A 19,957-nucleotide genomic window follows, 5' to 3' on the forward strand; every position below is an offset into this window, starting at 1 on the left:
ATATTGAATTAAATCCTTTTTGAATAAATATTTATTAACATTTATCATTTACTTTCTTCAAGAGAATCTAATTATTATAAAGTAATTTTTATTATATTGTTGGAACGTCCCACTTAACTGACTGTTCCAATTATGATAATTTGTTAAACTTATTTTTGCCTCTTTAAATTCCTTTCTTCTTCGTTAGTTGTTGATTGATGCTCATCTGAATATAAGGAAATTTATATTATACTGTGCCATCCTAAGGGGTGCTTAAGGGTCAAAGCTGTATAACTGAGAGGAGACCTCCACATAGCCTTTAAAGGAATGCGGAGAACCGACCAGGGCTTCTGACCTAATGTCCAATCCTCACCTTCCCGTGGTGCACCCTGTTGGGTATCTACTTTGATACTGAACGAACGAGGATGGGCTCGCAATTTGGGATTTAGCCGACCAAATTGTATTCTTATTGGTTAAACCAAAATAAGAAATGATGGTACAACATGACAAAATTTCATGCCGGCTGGGGCGTCGCCCGGTTAAACAAGGCCCCCGTTGTTTTCGCCAGGGAACCAGGGCGAACAGCGAAAAGTCAGCTACTGGAACAAATCTGAAAACAAACCCCAACTCAACATCACCAGAGTTAAAGATCGGTACTATCAACATAAGAAGCCTGAATGGCAAAGAAATGGAGCTAGCTGAGGAATTAGATAAGTACCAGATCGACATAATAGGGGTGACTGAAACAAAAAAGACCAAAACTGGTGAGATCTTTCTGAGGAATAAATATAAAATGTTATATTCAGGCAATGACAATCAAGGAAAAGGAGTAGCCATAGTATTCAACACAAAATACGAGGCTAATCTTCTTGAATGGCAGTCAGTCTCAAGTAGAGTAATGTGGGCAAATATGAGAATGGGGAACTGGACAATGAGACTTATTTGTGCCTATGGTCCCACAGAAAGTTCTACTAAGGTAGAAGTGGAGGAATTTTTTGAGGCTTTAGAAAAAGCAACTGACACAATGAAAAAGAAAAAGTTGGTCCTTGTTGGGGATCTAAATAGCAGAGTAGGAAATGATTGTGAGACATACAAAAAATATTTTGGGAAAATTTGGAGAAAAGAGCAAAGCTAATAATAATGGCAAATATCTGTTGGATTTCTGCTCAGGACATGGACTGGTTATTACTAACACCATGTTCCAACATAAAAATGTGCACAAATTCACGTGGAGAGAAGAGGCTAGGAATAAGAAAAGTCTCATTGACTATGTTATTGTTGATAGTGATGTTTTCTCCCTGGTGCAGGACACCAGAGTGTACAGAGGATTTGAAATTGGAAGCGATCACTCTTTAGTCTTGAGCAGGATAAAATTGAATTTCATATTGAAAAGAATAACATGTAAGAAAGTTTTAAAGCGAATAAAAGTTGAGCAGCTCTCAGATGTGAACTGTAGACTAAAATACAGAAAGATTATTGAAAAGAAAATGAAAGAGTTTGAGAACAGTAATCAAACCTTGGAGATTCAGTGGCAAACTCTGAAGAAAACATTGATTGATTCTGCCAGAGAGGCATGTGGTGAGGTTGTGTGCAAGGATAAAAAAATCAGAACTCCCTGGTGGACACAGGAAGTTAAAGAGGCAGTGAAGGAAAAGAAGAAAGCATATCAAAAGTTCCTGGCAAATAAGTCAGCTTTTACTCTTACAGAATACAGAGACAAATGTAAGAAAGCTAAACAGTGTGTAAAACTAGCTAAACAAAAATCATGGGAGGACTTTGGCAAGAATATAGAAAATAAATATCAAGAAGGTGGCAAAATATTCTGGAGGGTGTTGAAGAAGCTTAAGAATGGAGGAAAGAGTGCTGTAAAAGGAATTAGAGATGATAAAGGTGACATGAAAACGGGCGAAAAAGATATCTTTGAAGTATGGAGTAATTACTTTGAAAAACTGCTAAATGAAACAAGCAGTGATGACAGCACAGTGGTAAAAAAACACTGACCAGGCATGCAGTCAGGAATACATATCCATACTTGAAGTAGAAAAAGCCATCAAAGGCTTGAAATGTGGAAAGGCAGCAGGAGTAGATGATATTCAACCAGAAATGCTGAAGTATGGTGGTATAAAAGTCTTACAGTGGCTGCACTGCATAGTTCAGAAAGCCTGGACAGAGGGACGAATTCCCGATGATTGGAGTAGAGCTCTCATAGTACCCATATATAAAAAGGGAAATAAAACTGAATGTGAGAATTACAGAGGTATTTCCCTACTGAGTGTTCCTGGCAAGATCTATGCAAGTATACTTGAGAAATGGTTGAGAAGAATTGTGGAAGAAAAGCTTGGTGAAGAACAAGCTGGATTCAGGCCAAATAGAGGCTGTCAGGATCAGATCTTCACTTTACGACAAATGGTCGAGAAAGCATGGGAATATAACAAAGATCTGTATTTAAGTTTTGTCGATTTGGAAAAGGCATATGACAAGGTGCCAAGAGAGAAGATATTCAATACGCTGCAGTTATATGGTGTCAGTGGGGCATTATATCAAGCAATACTTAGTCTTTATTTGAGTTGTAAGTCAGCAGTTGGAAGTACAGGAAGATGGTTTAATGTTAAATCTGGTGTGAGACAAGGATGTACATTATCCCCTCTGTTATTCATTATCTATATGGATCACATTATGAAGGAATGTGGTATTAAACCTGATATCAAAATTGGAGATGTTAATGTCAGCTCTTTGCTTTATGCGGTTGATGTTATACTTCTAAATAAATCCGCTACAAGTCTGCAAGATTCTCTGACTAAATTGAATAGCTGTTGTAATAGATATGGTATGAAGGTCAGCAATAAAAAGACAAAGAAAATAGGCAGAATCATTGAAAATGTCAACTGTGTTGTGAATGGAGAACCTGTGGAACAAGTAAAATTTTTCAGCTACTTAGGCATGATTTTTAGTGAAGATGGTAAATTAAATATAGAAATAGACAACAGAATCAGCAAAGCTGGTATGGTGGGAAGTCAATTGAATAAATTCATATGGAATAAGAAAGAAATTAGTCAGAACACTAAATTAGCTGTATATATACAAGACAGTGTTCAAACCAGTTTTAACTTATGGATCTGAGAGCTGGGTCAGAAGTAAAACACTTGACCAAAGACTAGAGACCGCAGATATGAGAGTCCTGAGAAAGATTAGAGGTGTGAACAGATGGCATCAATGGCAATATCATATTAAAAATGAGGATATTAGGAAAGAACTTGACATTGTCAGCATCCAGGAATGCGTTAGCAGAGCTAATCTCAGGTGGTAATTTAAGTGACCATACGGTCACTTAAATAGAATGGGAGGGGAAAGATTAGCAAAACAAGTGTTCTCTGCCAGGTTGGCAGGAAAACAACCCAGAGGAAGACCAAGATATAGGTAGATTGATACGGTACAAAGTGCCTTAGACGATAGAAATATAAGATCTGATAATGTTGGAGTCTTGACAAGTAACAGACTGATTTGGAAGAAAATTGTAGATAGGAAGTTAGTAATGATGTAATTTTTTCATGTAGTACTGTCATATCCTGTACACCCCTTGAGGGTACATGGCAGGAATTTGATGATGATGATGTGCCATCCTATATTCAGATTAGTCCAAATAATATGGAAGAATAAATCAACTATATTTATATTATCACTTTATTTTCAGGCCGAGGTTGTTTATAGCATTTAAGGCTTCCACAAAGGTCCGATTAATTTTATGAGCGGTGCAATGAAAGAAAATCAGGCAAACACCAAGTTTAATTCAACAAAAGAAAACATTTAATGTGGAATGGTACAACATAACATACAAGTATAACTATCTGCAAAAGGTTATCCAATTAAAATTTACAAGAATGAATACATATTCAGATATGAGCAACTTCTAAGTTAGGTTTGTGACTAACGTTGACATTTCTTAATTCTAAATCTTTAGTATTTCTTTCACATAGTTCTCTCTATCCAATTGGATGAATCATATCTATCATAAATATATTAGCTCAATTTAAAGTATTCAGAATAATTACAATCCATTAACTATCAAACATTCATTTCTCAGTTCTTTATGCTCAGTCAATCAAGTTGAGATTAGTTCTTAAAAGATTATGCTTCCAAATGTTACAATAACTAATCTTATGACAGGCTACACTGTATTCTTTCTCAGTCAGCTAACACTTAAGAGAACAACATAACACTTATAGCTTTGAGGGGAAAGTGCTTCAGTACATTTAACATCCGACCACTGATTGACATAGTACCACAGCTAAGGTCAAAATATATCCAGCAGAATTAACTGATATTACTTCACAAGTCATAGAAAGGACAATTCTTACCGAGTTACCACTTCTAAGCATCGAATTCACATAGGCACAATTGGATTTCTTATTGGCTTTTACTTTATGGCAACACAATTTAAAAGAAATCTTCCAGTGTAATAATTGAATTATAGACACAGAAATATATAAGACTTGATGCACTTGGTTTAAGTTATTTACTGATTTCTTATTTTCTTCTGTGTATTGACTTTAGTTCTGCACTATTCTTCCACTAACCATTAGGAAATTATTAAAGTATCAGATTCCTATAGAAGTAGTTCCAAATGCCTATTAATTCCTTGTCCTCTCCTAGACTGTTTTCTGCATATATCAACTCCCCTTCTGCCACTCATTACCGATCTCTATGCTGTCTCTAGGGCTTCCCTCTTTACTTTTTCTTTCCAATCAACTACGTTCTCCTTTTCCCGCCAAAATCCATTCAGCTTATATCAACTGGCTTTTCTCTTTATACACAGTAGCTCATGCTCTCAGCATGAGCTAACTAAAATAAACTCAGTTTCTCCATCAGTAGCCAATCAAATCTCATCAGTAGAATTCCATAAAATTACCTTTACTTATAGAAATAACAAAAAATATATATCACGATTCACTTAAGGTACATTTAAATTTATATACACACAGTTTCTTATAATAAATTTTACAGAATTAAGTAATTAAATTGAATGTCATTTTTATATAGTCTTTTTATTACTATTCCATATACTAATGTTATACAATTAATAACAAACAAAACTCAAAGCATTTATATGAATAATATATTACAAGTAAAGGACTAACAACAAATAATATTTACAAGTCTTGCTTATGACATGGTGGATTGTGTTAATTATGAATGAAGTATTATAATATACAGAATATCTTCATTCACAATTATAACAATATTGAATAAGAACAATATTACATCTCTCTCTCTCTATATATATATGTAGGTGTACATACACAAGCAGTAGACATAACTATAAGTCCATATCTTAATTACTTATAGTTAAATAAGAAAAATATTGCATTTTTCTGCTTTATTTTGACATCCACTTTGATCATAGGGATGATTTCTTTCCCCCCCCCCCCCCCTTTCTTGTAAAATAATGTTATTCCCATTTACATCCATAGATCACAATACTGCACAGTGCTTCCTTTTATTTTCAAAAGTACACGAGCATAGCATATTATATTCGGGGACAATTTTGGTTCTTTATTGGTTTCAGTGACATATCAGGAAGTATTATCTTGTGTACCATAAATTCAAAATATAAGGTATTACTCTACCAGAGTGATGTGCAACTTAGAATTTAAAACTGAAGTGGAATACGCTTTCTCTTATTTGTCATAGTTACACAGTTATTAGCATTAATTTAAAAAATAAAAAAAAAATAAAAATTTATGGAAGCAATTGCCTTTTATAGTAAAAGTTCAGCTTAATATAAACCAAAATAGTCACCTGATGTTTCAACCTTCATATGAAGGTCATCTAGAGTAGGGGTTCTCAACCTATAGTACGTGGTAAAGTTTTGGTTCATACGCTGTGATAGCTTAAAAGTCACTAGATTTAGTAATAAAGTCGCTAAGTTGGCAACACCGATAGTGATTAATTTCTGAGAGTGACAGATTACCCAGTAAAATGTTTATAATTTTATAAGATTTGTTAAATTGTTTGTCACTCTTTATGTTTATTAATATATGTAATTTATGAATACAAAATTTAACATGTCTGTGTGTGTGTTTTATTTTATTCCCATACTTGTTATACTATAATTATAGTTTTATCTATCTATACAACAGGTACACAGTTATATACACATTTCCAGGGGTAAGTGAAGCATAAAAGGTTGAGAACCACTGATCAAGCGTATACAAAGAAACAAACTATGTTCCAATCTGCACAGTATGTTAAAATCACATTAATTTAATCAACCATTAATACTGCTGGCCTGACTTCTGTCCAGCATTGTTAACAGAAAGGGAAAAAAAAAACTTACTACATCAAAGCTAGAGTCCTATTATTTGTTAGAAATCACTAAGAGATAAATTACTCAGATACATTAGATCAGAGATAAGTACTCTATAATTCATTGCTCAGCCATAGCTTAGCCCTTTATAAAAGATCTAGAAGCTTTGATGTCTCCTTGTTCACATAAACTGATAAAATTCAGAAATTTTTATAATGAATTAGGTTTTCTCTTTCTCATCCATTGATTCTCTCTCTGCTCAGTCCTGTTGTTTTACCAGTTTACATTTTTGTAAATATTCTTATTTCTGGCTTGAGTGCTTTGACACAACTTAAAAACATTGTTTATGCTCTCAATTTAGTGCCTTATTTCTAACATTGGCATTAGTACTGATCTGTGGTTGACTAATGACTAAGTAACTTCTAAGAGCAAGAACTATGACCAGGGATATTTATAAGGTAACTCATACCAGCCATTGCGAATGTTCACGTGCCAGGATTAGAACATCGTCATTCAATTGCATAAACTCAGCTGAGACATAATGAACCCTCAAGCCATCCTCAAGGTGGGTTTGGAAGTGCATCACTTTCAGTTCTTAGCTGAGATCCTTTCATTTGTATGTATATAGAGAGATAATTTATAATGCAAGAATTCTTTGCTTGATGTAATAACATAAAAAATTAATGTAAAGGAGGATTTTTCATTTTTGTTTTACCCTGTTGACTGTAGATTAAATTACCTATAATGACAATTTTCTACAGATTACAGGTATGTTTGGAGCTGTTTTTAAAGCATGGATGGTTTTAGGTTACTTTTTTGTTAACAGTAGCATTGTTTTTATCATATAACCCAAAGAATGTCTCCCTTGGATGTTTATCTTGCATCCTAACACTTAAGATGTTAGGATGCTTTGCTTGAGAAGCTGCACTTTATTACTCAAGATTTCAGGAATTTATTATTGTAAATAATTATCTACCTAACTAATATTACTTTATATTTGATCATTTTAGGACCCTTAAAGCAATGAGAGGTGGACTGACTTTTCGTGAAGCATTAACTAGGAGACTTGAACTTATCCAACCAAGTATGTCAATGATAGAAGACTATTTGCGTTGTAATCCTCCAAGGCTCAGTCCTGGCATAAAGTAATTTTTGCTTTCGATATGAAGATATGTGCTTCTTTTATTAATATTATGAACTCTGAATATAATTTATTAGGCTGTGGATGTGACTGGCAGTTATGCCTTATACGTTATGTTTTTCAATATTTTCTTACTGGTTACTCAAACATTTTACCCCATTTTTATCCTCAGCAGAAATCATAGAAAAGAACTGAAAAATAGTCTATAGATACTCACATGCATACATATACACACTATTTTTCCAATAATCTTTTGTAGCTTTAAGCCATCTGGAAAAAAATATAGCATTTCTTGTGTAGGTCTCTTCTCTTAGATCTGCATTTTGACTTCAGCCTTTATTTATTCATAACTGGCATTTCTAGCAGATCATGATCAAGAACATAGTCTAGGAGACAGTTTTGTGATAACTTCATTTGCAAACTGATGTAGTTATGCAAGAAAAGGACAATCTTCATTTATTACCTGGTCAAACATATAGCAAAAGTTCTTGTTACTACAGTGTATTATTGTGCACCATAGGGACTGATGGGATATCAACACATATACTAAATATTACCAGCTGAACTGGCTATTCCTTTGGCCAGGCTATATAATTTGAACCTCAACAGGGAAGCTTCTGCAGAAGTGGAAAAAATGTATGGTAATCCCATTGTACAAGGGTGGTGCCAAGAACAATGTATCTAACTATTGACCAATCAGTACAAAACCTTCACCACCTCAGGAGTGGTGGCGAAGGTTTTGGAAAAGCTGATTAGGGATTGCATTCCGAAATGGGTTGACAGTGAATCTCTACTTTGCAATGAACAGCATCTATTTACTAAAGGAAGGTCATGTTTAACAACTTCTCACATTCTATAATAATGTTACCATTGAACTAGACAAGGAGAATGGATACACCATGGTACTTCTGGATTTTGCTAAGGCTTTTGACAGAATACAGCATGGAAAACTGTTGCATAAATTGGAAAATATCATATTGAATTATAAAATATTGGCATGGATAAGAGGATGGTTGACTGACAGATATCAAAGGGGTATATATGGTGGATGGATGGATGTGAATCTTGCAGACTTAAGTTTTTGTTGGAAGTTTTTTCACTTGGTTATACTAAAATTAAAGATGCTAAGCAATTATATTCTTGGTTTAATCCTTTATCCAAGTGTAACCAAAAAAATTTGCACACGAAGTAACTTCACAACTGGGTTACTTGTATATATAGGCTAATGAATTCGCATCACTTGCCTTAGTATCCCATAATGCAAGGCACCCCTAGCTCCCACTGATGAGACCTCAATAAAGGTCGAAACCAATCTGGGTAGTGACCCTTCCCATAATGCATGGCATTATACATGTCTGTAAGGATATGTGTCTCATATTATGGAATATTAATGCAAGTGATGTTAAGTCATTAGCCTCTATATACAAGTTGCCCAGTTGTGAAGATACTTCACGTGCAAGCTTTGCATGCTTACACTTGGTATCCCATATTATTATCCCATAATGCAAGGCACCCTTGGCTCCCACTGATGAAACCTCAATAAAGGTCGAAACCAGTCTGGGTAGTTCCCGTAATGTATAGCATTATACTTGTCTGTAAGGATATGTGCCTTGCATTATGGGATACTAAGGCATGTGATGTGAAGTCATTTGCCTCTATAAACAAATGGCCCAGTCGTGAAGTTACTTCATATGCAAACATTGTTTGCTTACAGTTGGATAAAGGATTAAACCAAGAATATAATTTCTTTGCATCTTTAATTTGCAAGATTTAAGGTAACCACTATACCACAATGATCAGTCCTTCGTCCATTGTTATTCAATCTGTACATTAATAACTTTGGGAAGGATTCGACAAGCAACATACAGCTATTTGCTGACTATGCAAAGATAGATAGGGCGATCAGGAATGTGGCTGAAATGCAGAATGAATTGAATTGGCTGGAATAGGTGGGTATGTGAAAATGGCTATCCATTCAATGTAGATAGTAAATAAAGTTATGCATTTTGGTGTGATTAGATATCCAATGTCATATTATATTGGTGGAATTATGCTAGTAGAAACTGATCAGGCTAGAAATCTTAGGGTTTTAGTAGATAGGAAGTTGAAGTTCAAGGGCCATAAGGCAAAGATTACAAATACATCTCAAAAGATAATTACAATGCTGAAACAAACTTTGACATATAAAGATAAAGAGATTTTGCCTCTTTACAAGGCCTTGATACGACCTTACTTGGACTAGTGCACAGGTCTGGTCTCCTGATTTCTATTGTGATTCTGATACAGTTGAGAGAGTGTTAAAAATTATATCAGGATTGTGGAATACTGATTATGAAGACAGATTGAGAATTTGCAGACAGGAGAAAGAGGGGTGATATGAATGAAACTTACAAACTTCTTAAGGGTCATTCAGGATTTCAGTTGATGGAATTTTTAATTTTATGGAGGGCTGGGAAATCACAAGAGGGCATGCTTGGAAGCTGAGAATGAATGCTGCTGGGGGGGGGGGGGGAAGATCTAGATTTTTCTCTGACCGGTTTATGATTGGAATGGATTGCCATTGGATGTTGTGTGTGAAATTAATTCAGAACAAATACTACAGATGGTGCATTTAGTATGTGGCCTCCCTCAATAAGTCCCACTCCTTTGAGATCTCTTAATAATAAGCTTTATTTATTATTATTATTTTTTTATTTTTTGGTACATGTGTATTTCATTTGATGTTATGAGTTATCATATGATCTCTGGCTTGAAATAGTGTATCCATGTTTCATTAATAGTCTAGTCTGTAAAAGGAAGTCTTCCCAGTTTGTTTCCTATTCTGCCATCAACTTGGATCCATTATCTTTCCTCTGAACTCTGTTGTTTTGTCAGTTAACAGTACAAACTGAACACACCCTTTGAGAAACCCAGTTGCTTAATTATCATGTTAAAATTTCCTTCACTAATTCTACAGTGACAACTTTCTAGTGAACTGAGTGAAATTCAAGGTTGATAATGAAACTATTAAAATAGATAACACGTGCATAATTTTATTGGTGGCAAAATGTATGACTAGCATCAAGCCTTTTTTTGCAATGATACATTATTGTAAGTCAAACAGAATGGAATAGAATGTTTACAAGAATAAAACATATGCAATATTTGTTTCATCACAGATGAAACAAATTTCATTATAGATGTGTACATATATACATATTTATATAAACATAAATAATGAATACTGTGTATAATATATACAGCGAAGTTATTTGTTTAATAGAATTGCTTCCAAAAATTGAGAATGCTTGAGGACACCATTCTGTGCATTGCTATTTAAATATGATTTATAAAAGAGCTTCACTGCTTGTTGGATGTAGCTCACTACCTGCTTGTAAATCATATTACTTATTATATACTTAAAATTTAAACGTTCAGTTCCACTCTTTGTTTTGATTTAGCATAACTTATCGTTGCACAGAAGATAGCTTTTTATTATTTCATTACAATTTTGTAGTGATATGATATATTGAACCTGGTAAATGTCATTTATACATAGCATATTTGTAAATGTAATGATGGAATCTGGGCAAACATAGGTTAAAGTTGTTTTATGCTTCTGTCAGCAGTGAAATTTCATATGTTTAACAACTGTCTGAATATTTTGAGTTGTTTTTTTGCTGGGTTTAATCCTTTATCCATATCATAAGCAGAGCTTATGATATGGATAAAGGATTAAACCCAGAATATAATTTCTTTGCATCTTTAAATAAATAAATAAATTTTATTTATTGAGATAAAATTGAGGCAAACTACATTGAGGATCACCCATAGTCTCATCAGTACTTTAAGAATATTTATATATCATTCCTTCCTGGCTGGAATGCATCCTCAGTGAATACCGTGGAAGTGCTTCAAGACTTCATTACTCTGTTTTCTTCCATATGTGAACATTGATAATGTTTCTTTACTGAATGATTTTAAAGGATTTTTTTTATGCTGAATTTGGAAGTTGGCATCAAAAATACCTTAGAATTTTTCTGACTATAGTTTTTCAATAAATATGATATGAAATCTAATTTTTATTATAATGGATCATCTGTACAAAGGATAATCCATTATAATAAAATATCTACTTTTTTGGACAGTCAAACTTAATTTGACTACTGCTAAGAGTTTTGAAGTTTCACATAGTATTATACATGTGACACTGCTCTCAGCATGAGCTGCCTTGTGTTCAGAAGTTATCTAATTTACCTTGAATTCTCATATTCCACGTAAGTCATTTCTTAATTTCTATTGTGTATCTACAAGGGCTGTACAGATAGATATTAATATCCGATTAGGTTACATTATTACTGGCTCCTATCAGCAGTTCTTTCAAATTGTCAGCTTACCAATACTGTCAGATTATATATTTCAGTCTTCTAATGACATCATTAGCTGCATCAGTCCACGTATAGATTGACTTTCCTTATCTTTTTTCCTGCTATCAAATAACTTTTTGTTGAACCTTTCCTTTCTTATTCTGTTTAACCATTAGTCATGTGGATGAAATATCAAATATTATGATTTGCATTCATTTTGATTTTATTAACATGCATATGGATCATTGCCAGTATGGTGGTTGAGTGATCATATCATCTTGGATCACTTCTTACATATTCTTGAATAATGTTAAGCTCCATTCTAATATCTCCTTTATTAATATGATTCTGCCATTGGTCCCTTATGTTCAAGCCCCTAATTTTTTTCATATCTGTGGGTCTTTAATCTGTTTCATTTCTAACAGAGCTCTCAGATCCATAAGCCAAATATTGGTTTCAACACTGCTTTGTATATAGCTGCTTTAGTGTTTTAACTAATTTCTCTCTTATTCCATATAAATTTATTCAGTTGACTCCCTACCATAGCAGCTTTGTTTATTCTTTTTGATTTCTATACTTAAATTTTCCATCTTCACTTATGTCTTTTTATTGCTGAGTTTCATGCTAAATTTGCCATGGCAGTTATTCAATTTAATTAAGGAATCCTGCAACTTGTACTTGATTTATTTAATATATCATCATCAGAATAACATCTGCATAAAGCAAAAAATCAGAGATTAACAAATTTGAACATCTCTAATTCTGATATTTGCCTAATGCCACTTTCCTTTGTAATGTGATCCATATAGATGAAAACAACACTATCTCCATTGTTGTTTTCATCTATATTTTACATCAGACCATCTTCATGTACCTTCTTCAATTCTAAATCATCATCATCAGTTGCATCAGTCTTGGGACTGGTAGCTCAGCAGCAATTTCCTCCATTCCTCCAATTTCCTCCATTCTGTCATTGGCTTTCTTCTTAACCTCCTGGTAACTCCTCAAACCCGTGCTGTCTTTGACTTGGTCAAGAAAGCTTTTCCTTGGTCTGCCTCTTCTTCTTTTCCCCTCTATTTTGCCTTCAGTTATTCTTTTCAGAAGTCCATGTCGAAGTATATGTCCAAACCACCTATCCCTTCTAATTTTGATCGGTTTTATTAGAGTTCTTGTTTCGTTTCTCTCTCTCAGGACTTGTTGGTTTGATTTTTTCTGTCCATTTTATTTTGTTCATGTGATGCCAGCACCACATTTCAAAAGCCTCCAATCTTCTTACATCTTTTCTGCCTAGAATCCAGGTTTCACATCCATACCATGCAATGATCCATATCAATGTCTTTACTAATTTTTTTTTCAATTGTAGGTTGAAGTTTCCTGTTAAAATGCTATTCATCTTAGAGAATTGGGTTTTTGCGTTGTTTATTCTTGATCTTATGTCTTCTCTTATTCTGCCATCTTCTGTTATTAGGCTTCCTAAATATTTAAAGCTTTTCACTTGTTTTATTTGTTCCCTGCTGATATCTATATGCTCTGTATTGATAGGGCTTTTGCCTGTAACAATGATTTTAGTCTTATCTGTGTTGATTTTCATTCTATATTTTTCAAGGTTATTATTTAGTAATTCTAGCATTGTTTTTAGCGTTCTTCTGTTTTCTGCTACAAGGGCTATGTCATCAGCAAATCTTATACACATGACTTGCTTACCATTTATCTTTATGCCACTATTTATTTTATCTTTAGTTTCCTGAATGGCCTTTTCAATATATAAATTAAATAAAAGTGGTGAAAGTATACATCCTGATATTTATTATTTTCTCCTTATTCTTGATTTTAATCCTTCCATTTTGATTTTTGTAAATTTGATAAATTATTTTCCTATCCCTCAAATCTATGCCGGTATTAGTTAGACAATTTAGGAGTATTTGCTGGTTTACTTTATCAAACGCTTTCTCTAAATCAAGGAAGCAAATGTAAGTATTTTGACTAAGGTCTAATCTTCTCTCTATTATTGTTCTTAAACAGAGTATGCCTCTCTTGTTCCTTTATCCTTTCTGAATCCAAATTGGTCTTCATCCAATAGACAATCTATTTTTGAATAAATTCTATTTTGAATAATTTTTAGCAGAATTTTGATAACATGTGAGATTAAAGCTATTGTTCTAAATTGGCTGCATTTGTTTGCATTATTCTTATTTGGTATTGGTATTATGGTTGATTTCATAAACTCCTTTGGTATTTCTCCTCTATCATAGAGTTCTAAATCTGCTGATTTAGAACTTGTATATAGACTACATATTGCTCGATATAATGGCTTGTTTATATCATGACTGTAGCATTTTGAACAGCTTTTCTCTGGGTACCTTGTTATATTCCTATGATTACTCATCTATTTTTCTTAAAGTGAGATCCTGACAGCCTCTGTTTGGCTTTCCAAATTATGCAGTGCAGCCACTTCAAAAATTTTATACTTCCAAATTTGAACATTTCTGGTTGAATATCTATTCTAGTTGCCTTTCCATATTTAAGTTTTGATATCCTTTTCTATCTTAAGTATCCTGACTATACATTCATCTTGAATATTTCCTACCATCTGTCACTTTTTTTTATCTAATAATCTTGCAAAGTAATTGCTCCAAATGTATAAGATATTTTTATCTTCAGTTTTAATGTCACCTTTATCATCTCTGATTCCTCTTACACTGCTGTTTCTTTCATTTTTAAGCTTTTTCAGTTTGCCACCTTATTGTTATTGGAACTTCACATTCAATGTGTCTGCCAATGAATGGTAGTTTTTACATATTATCCTTTGTAGCATCCTCTGGTCACATTCGGTAAGTGTTGTGCTTCATCCACTGTGGGTAGCACTTGCAGTTGACTACCTATGCTTCCATCTCCATATGGTATCACTGATTCATTTCAGTAAAATTATGGAGGCTATAACTGTGTTAGGAATAATTACTTTAATTTCCCGATGTTTTGACCTTCATTTTAAGGTCATTATCTGGAGTATATACATATGTATACAAAGACAAGCTATATTACATTTGAAACAGCATGTTTGACAGCAGTAACTCTAATGGTTGATCAAATCATTGTCATTTTGGAATACAGTTTAAAATGTAATATAGCTTGTCTTTGTATATATATATATATATATATATGTGTGTGTGTGTATACTCCAGATGATGACCTTAATATGAAGTTTGAAAAGTCGGGAAATTGTAGTCTCCATAATTTTATTGAAATGAATGCTGATCACTGTGTAACACTAAAGGAAAGGTATCACTGATTGTTGACTTGGGATGGCCCGATTTGGCATCCTATCACAATGTCTTTTTCAAACTGTCAGTTCACTCTTGCATCCATTTCACCTGAACATAATTGCACTGACTTGGGTGCATCACATTCATCCAATTTATACTGGCTACAAACATATGACTTGTTACATGGCACAAATGCACCTTGTCCATGGTTAGTGTCCATTGACTTCTTTCCAAGCATGTATGTTTGAGTTCACATCTGAAAACTGCTCAACTTTGCTTTTTTTTTCCTTTTAAAACTTCATTTTTCTGTTTCAGTACAATAGTCATTTTTATGTGGTTTAAAATTAAATTATAACTTTACATTTCATTGTATCCTGAATCAGTCTGAAGATATCACTAGCAACAGTAGCATATAAGTAATAAGACTAGTTTTTTGTCTGTTCTTTCTATGTGAATTTATGCACACCTTTATTGGAATATGTGAGCAATATATAATTTGTCCTAAAGAAAAATTCTTTATTAACCCCTCCTTTTCTCTCTGTTTTCACAGAACATTTCTTTATTTGTGATTTATTTCCTTCTCTGCTGTTTAGGTCTTCAATAAGAACCTGTTTTTTTCCTTCCTGTCAATTGCTTGCTCTAATTATTTATTTAATTATAAAATTATCTAATTATAATTTGTTTTCCAATTTTTCATTCAGATGCAGAGGTGATGTGATGTAGAGAGAGAGATTAAGAAATCTGCTGTGGATCTAGAGTGGCAGAATTTGTACTTTGATCATTAAGTGATAGACCTATAGGTAGTGAAGTTGAGAGAGAGAGAACAGAGAAGGTGATGGTTCAGTAGTTTCATTGCAGATCTTTCCTTTTTTTTTTAAATGGGCTGTGAATGTAAACTTGCTTCCATGTATTAGGGCAAATACCAGATAAGTATAAAAGAATTGAAGTCTTTTTCACTTGGTTAGACTATAAATTATATATTTAGTTTAATCCTCTATCCAAGTGTAAGCAAACAAAGTTTGCACCTCAAGTATCTTCAGGACTGGGGCAACTCGTGATAAATGTGGACAAAGTTCACATCACTTGCCTTAGTATCCTATAATGCAAAGCACATCTCCTTGCAGACATGTATAATGCTATGCATTATGGGAAGAGTCACTATCCAGACCGGTTTCGACCTTTATTGAGGTATGTATTAGTGCAGGGATACCTCTCCAAAAACTCATGCATTCCCTCGGATTACCCAACGAGTGACCCAAAGGATCATTTAACTCAGCAGTAGTTCCACTCAGTGACAGGCTCACCCCATCACCGAGAAGAACTCTCAGCAGTGGCTCTGTCCAATGGCAGGCTCACCTCCACCATTGAGCAGAGCCACTCATACCTGTCTAAGGGAAAGCCATCACTTCAGCCCAAAAACACATCAGTGGGAGCCAGACCAAGAGGTGATACCAAGGCTGAAGCAATGAAGAAGTTATATTTACCTATACGAGTTGCCAAAAGGTGTCTCACCTTATTATTAAATTACTCTGGATTAGAGGAAGATATTGGAAGTTTTTTCCCACGTGGTTAGACTATAAATCATATATTTAGTTTAATCCTTTATCCAAGTGTAAGCAAACAAAGTTTGCACCTGAAGTAACTTCAGGACTGGGGCAACTCATGGTAAAGGTGGACAAAGCTTCACATCACTTTCCTTAGTATCCCATAATGCAAAGCACATCTTGCGGACATGTGTAATGCTAAGCATTATGGGAAGCATCACTACACAGACCAGTTTCAACCTTTATTGAGGATTAAACTAAATATAATTTATAGTCTAACCAAGTGGGGGAAAAAACTTCCATCATCTTCCTCTAATCCAGAGTAATTTAATAAGGTGAGACACCTTTTGACAACTCTTATAGGTAAATATGACTTCTTCATTGCTTCAACCTTGGTATCACCCCTGGGTCTGGCTTTCACTGAACAGACCTCAATAAAGGTTGAAACCAGTCTGGGTAGTGACCCCATAATGCATAGCATTATACATGTCCGCAAGGATGTGCTTTGAATTATGGGATACTAAGGCAAGTGATGCAAAGCTTTGTCCACCTTTACCACAAGTTGCCCCAGTCCTGAAGATACTTCAGGCACAAACTTTGTTTGCTTACACTTAGATAAAGGATTAAACTAAATATATAAAGTATAAAATAATGTAAAGATGCTATTAGAGGTGTTGGTTCAAGTGTTGGTTAAATTTTGAGGAAAGAAAAAAAAAAAAAAAAAAAAACAGAAAACCCTATGGTATCTAGGTTATTTAGGATGCTTTTGATGTCTCTTTTCACCCCAAAAGAACACAGGATGCATGTGGTACACTATTTTTGGTATGATATAAGGTGCCTCATATTTGTTGGAGTTGAAGGAAAAGAATGTCATTTTTATCTTTAGGTTCTAAACATTGTTGTCATATGGATGAGAGAGGTGGTAGCATGGCTGCACTCAGTGTCCTTTGCAAGGGACCAGAAGTCATAGCCACCATTTGGACAGGAGGAGAGTTTATTGCTGTTGGCCCTTTCGGAGTGATATTTGGATTTTTCGGTGGCTGACTTTAAGTCAGCTGATTTGACGTATGCATTTGTTGCATACTTCCGTGTTGGCTGATTACAAAACTAGAGTTTTGTATGGCCACGTGTATGTTGAATTTTTTCTTTTGCTACCTTGGTACACCTGTTTTTAAATCATCATTTGAAAACTCGACAGGAATTATAGATATGAGAGGTGAAAGCTTTCATGCCAGTGAGAGTAATTTCTGTCATTCTCTCAGACAGAGCAAGTGTTCAGATCAGGATAACAGAAGCAGTAGTCTGATCATAATAAGAGAACATAGAAGTCCCAGAGGTTGTTCAGCTTGCTATCCTTATAGTGCCAATGGGCATGAAGTTGGAGTGGCTGAGGGGAGGAAATTTGCACAAGATTAGTCTAAGTCATCACTGACAGTTCATGTGACTCCTACAGTATACCTGAAAGGAGAACTGGTCAAGATAAGGATATTTAAAGAAACAGATGTAATTATATTAACTCTATCAACCTTTTTTTTTTGCAGCTTGTACTTAAACATGTTTTTTTTTACTGACGTTTTAAGTCTCTCTCAAGTAGGTTCAAAGGAAATTCTCCATATAGGAATGTAAACTTTTTATAATTCTGCTGTCTTTCTTATATACAAAGACCTGTTCATCTCCCAAAAAATTTCCTTTTTTTGGGAGATGAACATGTTAAGGTATATGAAAAAGTAATTACAACAGAACATTACTGAGATAAGATTAAAAACTGTATTTAAGTAATATTTCACAGATTTAAATGTATTCTAAATTGATGTATATAATTAACAGAATTAGAATTTTATACAATGAAGCCTCTCATAAAAAGAAGTATTCAGCTTTTCAGAATTTCCTGAAAAACTTAATTCTAGGAAAATTATTCTGATGAAATAACTCTCAGTGCATGAAGTTTTTGCTACTGTGCAGGGATTCATTTTTCTAGACTTTTTTAAACCAAAAAAGTATATGAATTCATTTTAGGATATTTAAATATATCACATTAGCTGTTTTTCTAAATTTGATTCATTTATATGATGTCTATTAGGGAATTAGTAAGAGTTCTTCACAACAGAGGTGTTCCTGTGTATCTCATCTCTGGAGGATTTCAAACTATTATTGAGCCAGTAGCAAAAGTCTTAGGCATTCCTGTAAAGAACATATTTGCTAACAGATTGAAATTCTACTTCAATGGTAAGTGTGCACGTATCATGTGTATTATTACATAGGTGTACCCCAATCATACGACACGTTAGGTTCCAGATCACTGTCGTTAGCAAGTCATTGGATGATTTTTTTTTTTTTTTTCATTCGTAAATGTATGTAATGGTTTAATAACATAAGCAGTCATATATGCGTAACTGACAAATAAATGTATTTATTTACATCATTTAGTTAAGCAAATGAAAAAATTTTTAATAATTTGTCCAAATAGAAAGTATTTAGATTTTAGCAATAAGATTGTATTTTTATCTAAGAACTTTGTCACATTTACGGACAGCTGTAGTATTAACTAGTATAACACTTTTCACTTCACTAAGAACTTTGTTTTTAACAATTATAACAGGTAGTGATGCAAGTAAGTTTAGCCTGCATGCTATCTCTGTGTTTGATTCATGGTGTTTCACCATTAAATTTAATAATTTTAATCTTAGTTGATAATGGCTGATTTTTATCTACCATTATTAGCAACAATAAAATAGTTATAAACAGTTTGTGTTTCAATTTTTTGCTGTGAATTATAGAGATGCAGCAAGAAGTAACAGTGAAAACTATGCATCAGTAGATTCATTGCAGCGTCATACCACTAAATCCATTATACTGTATGAGCTAATGTGGTATTGGTGATAACTGAAAATTGTCATAAGGTGGGGCATTATTGTTACACCTTTTACCATTTTAAATCTATGCATAAATAAATAATTCTCAAAACAATACTTTATTCCTTCATGTGTTGAAATATACATAACTAATGGCATTATTGCTATATTTTTGCTCTAATTTTTCATATATCTTTTATGTTGAGCCTATATGGGAGAGGTTGGTTGATCAACCTCTCGCATATTAGTACCGTACATGGATAGTGGTTTGGAAAGGAGGAACTTGTTTACATTTGATTTAAATGACTGTATATTGTATTCCTTGGGGAGCACAACAGGAGGAAGACTGTTCCACAGCAGTTGCAGGGATGGAGGAATAGGAGGAAAAGAGACTTGTTCTGTGGCTTTCAAGGTGTACTGTGAAGGGATGCTGGGTGACACCTGCACATGTTCCAATGGGCTAAGTAGGGGGAATTATTGATGCTATTTCAGATGAGCATTTGCTGTGGAAATATTTATAGAATATGC

General features: G+C 33.9%; 1 protein-coding gene across 8 annotated transcripts in view; it reads left to right on the forward strand.

Moving 5' to 3' along the window:
* The window catches only part of LOC150095638 (phosphoserine phosphatase-like), a 142,874-nt gene that overhangs the window by 106,791 nt on the left and 16,126 nt on the right, over positions 1-19,957 (forward strand). For all 8 annotated transcript variants that reach the window (XM_090410819.1, XM_090410817.1, XM_090410818.1 and 5 more), the window contains 2 exons: positions 7,294-7,428; positions 18,658-18,803. In XM_090410819.1, the coding sequence (XP_090266945.1) occupies positions 7,294-7,428; positions 18,658-18,803 (281 nt within the window). The remainder of the gene's footprint in view (positions 1-7,293; positions 7,429-18,657; positions 18,804-19,957) is intronic.

Source organism: Typopeltis vanoorti, chromosome 20 (genome assembly GCF_054136105.1).
Source record: "Typopeltis vanoorti isolate ZY-2024b chromosome 20, IOZ_Tvanoo_1.0, whole genome shotgun sequence".
Lineage (NCBI taxonomy): Eukaryota > Metazoa > Arthropoda > Arachnida > Uropygi > Thelyphonidae > Typopeltis > Typopeltis vanoorti.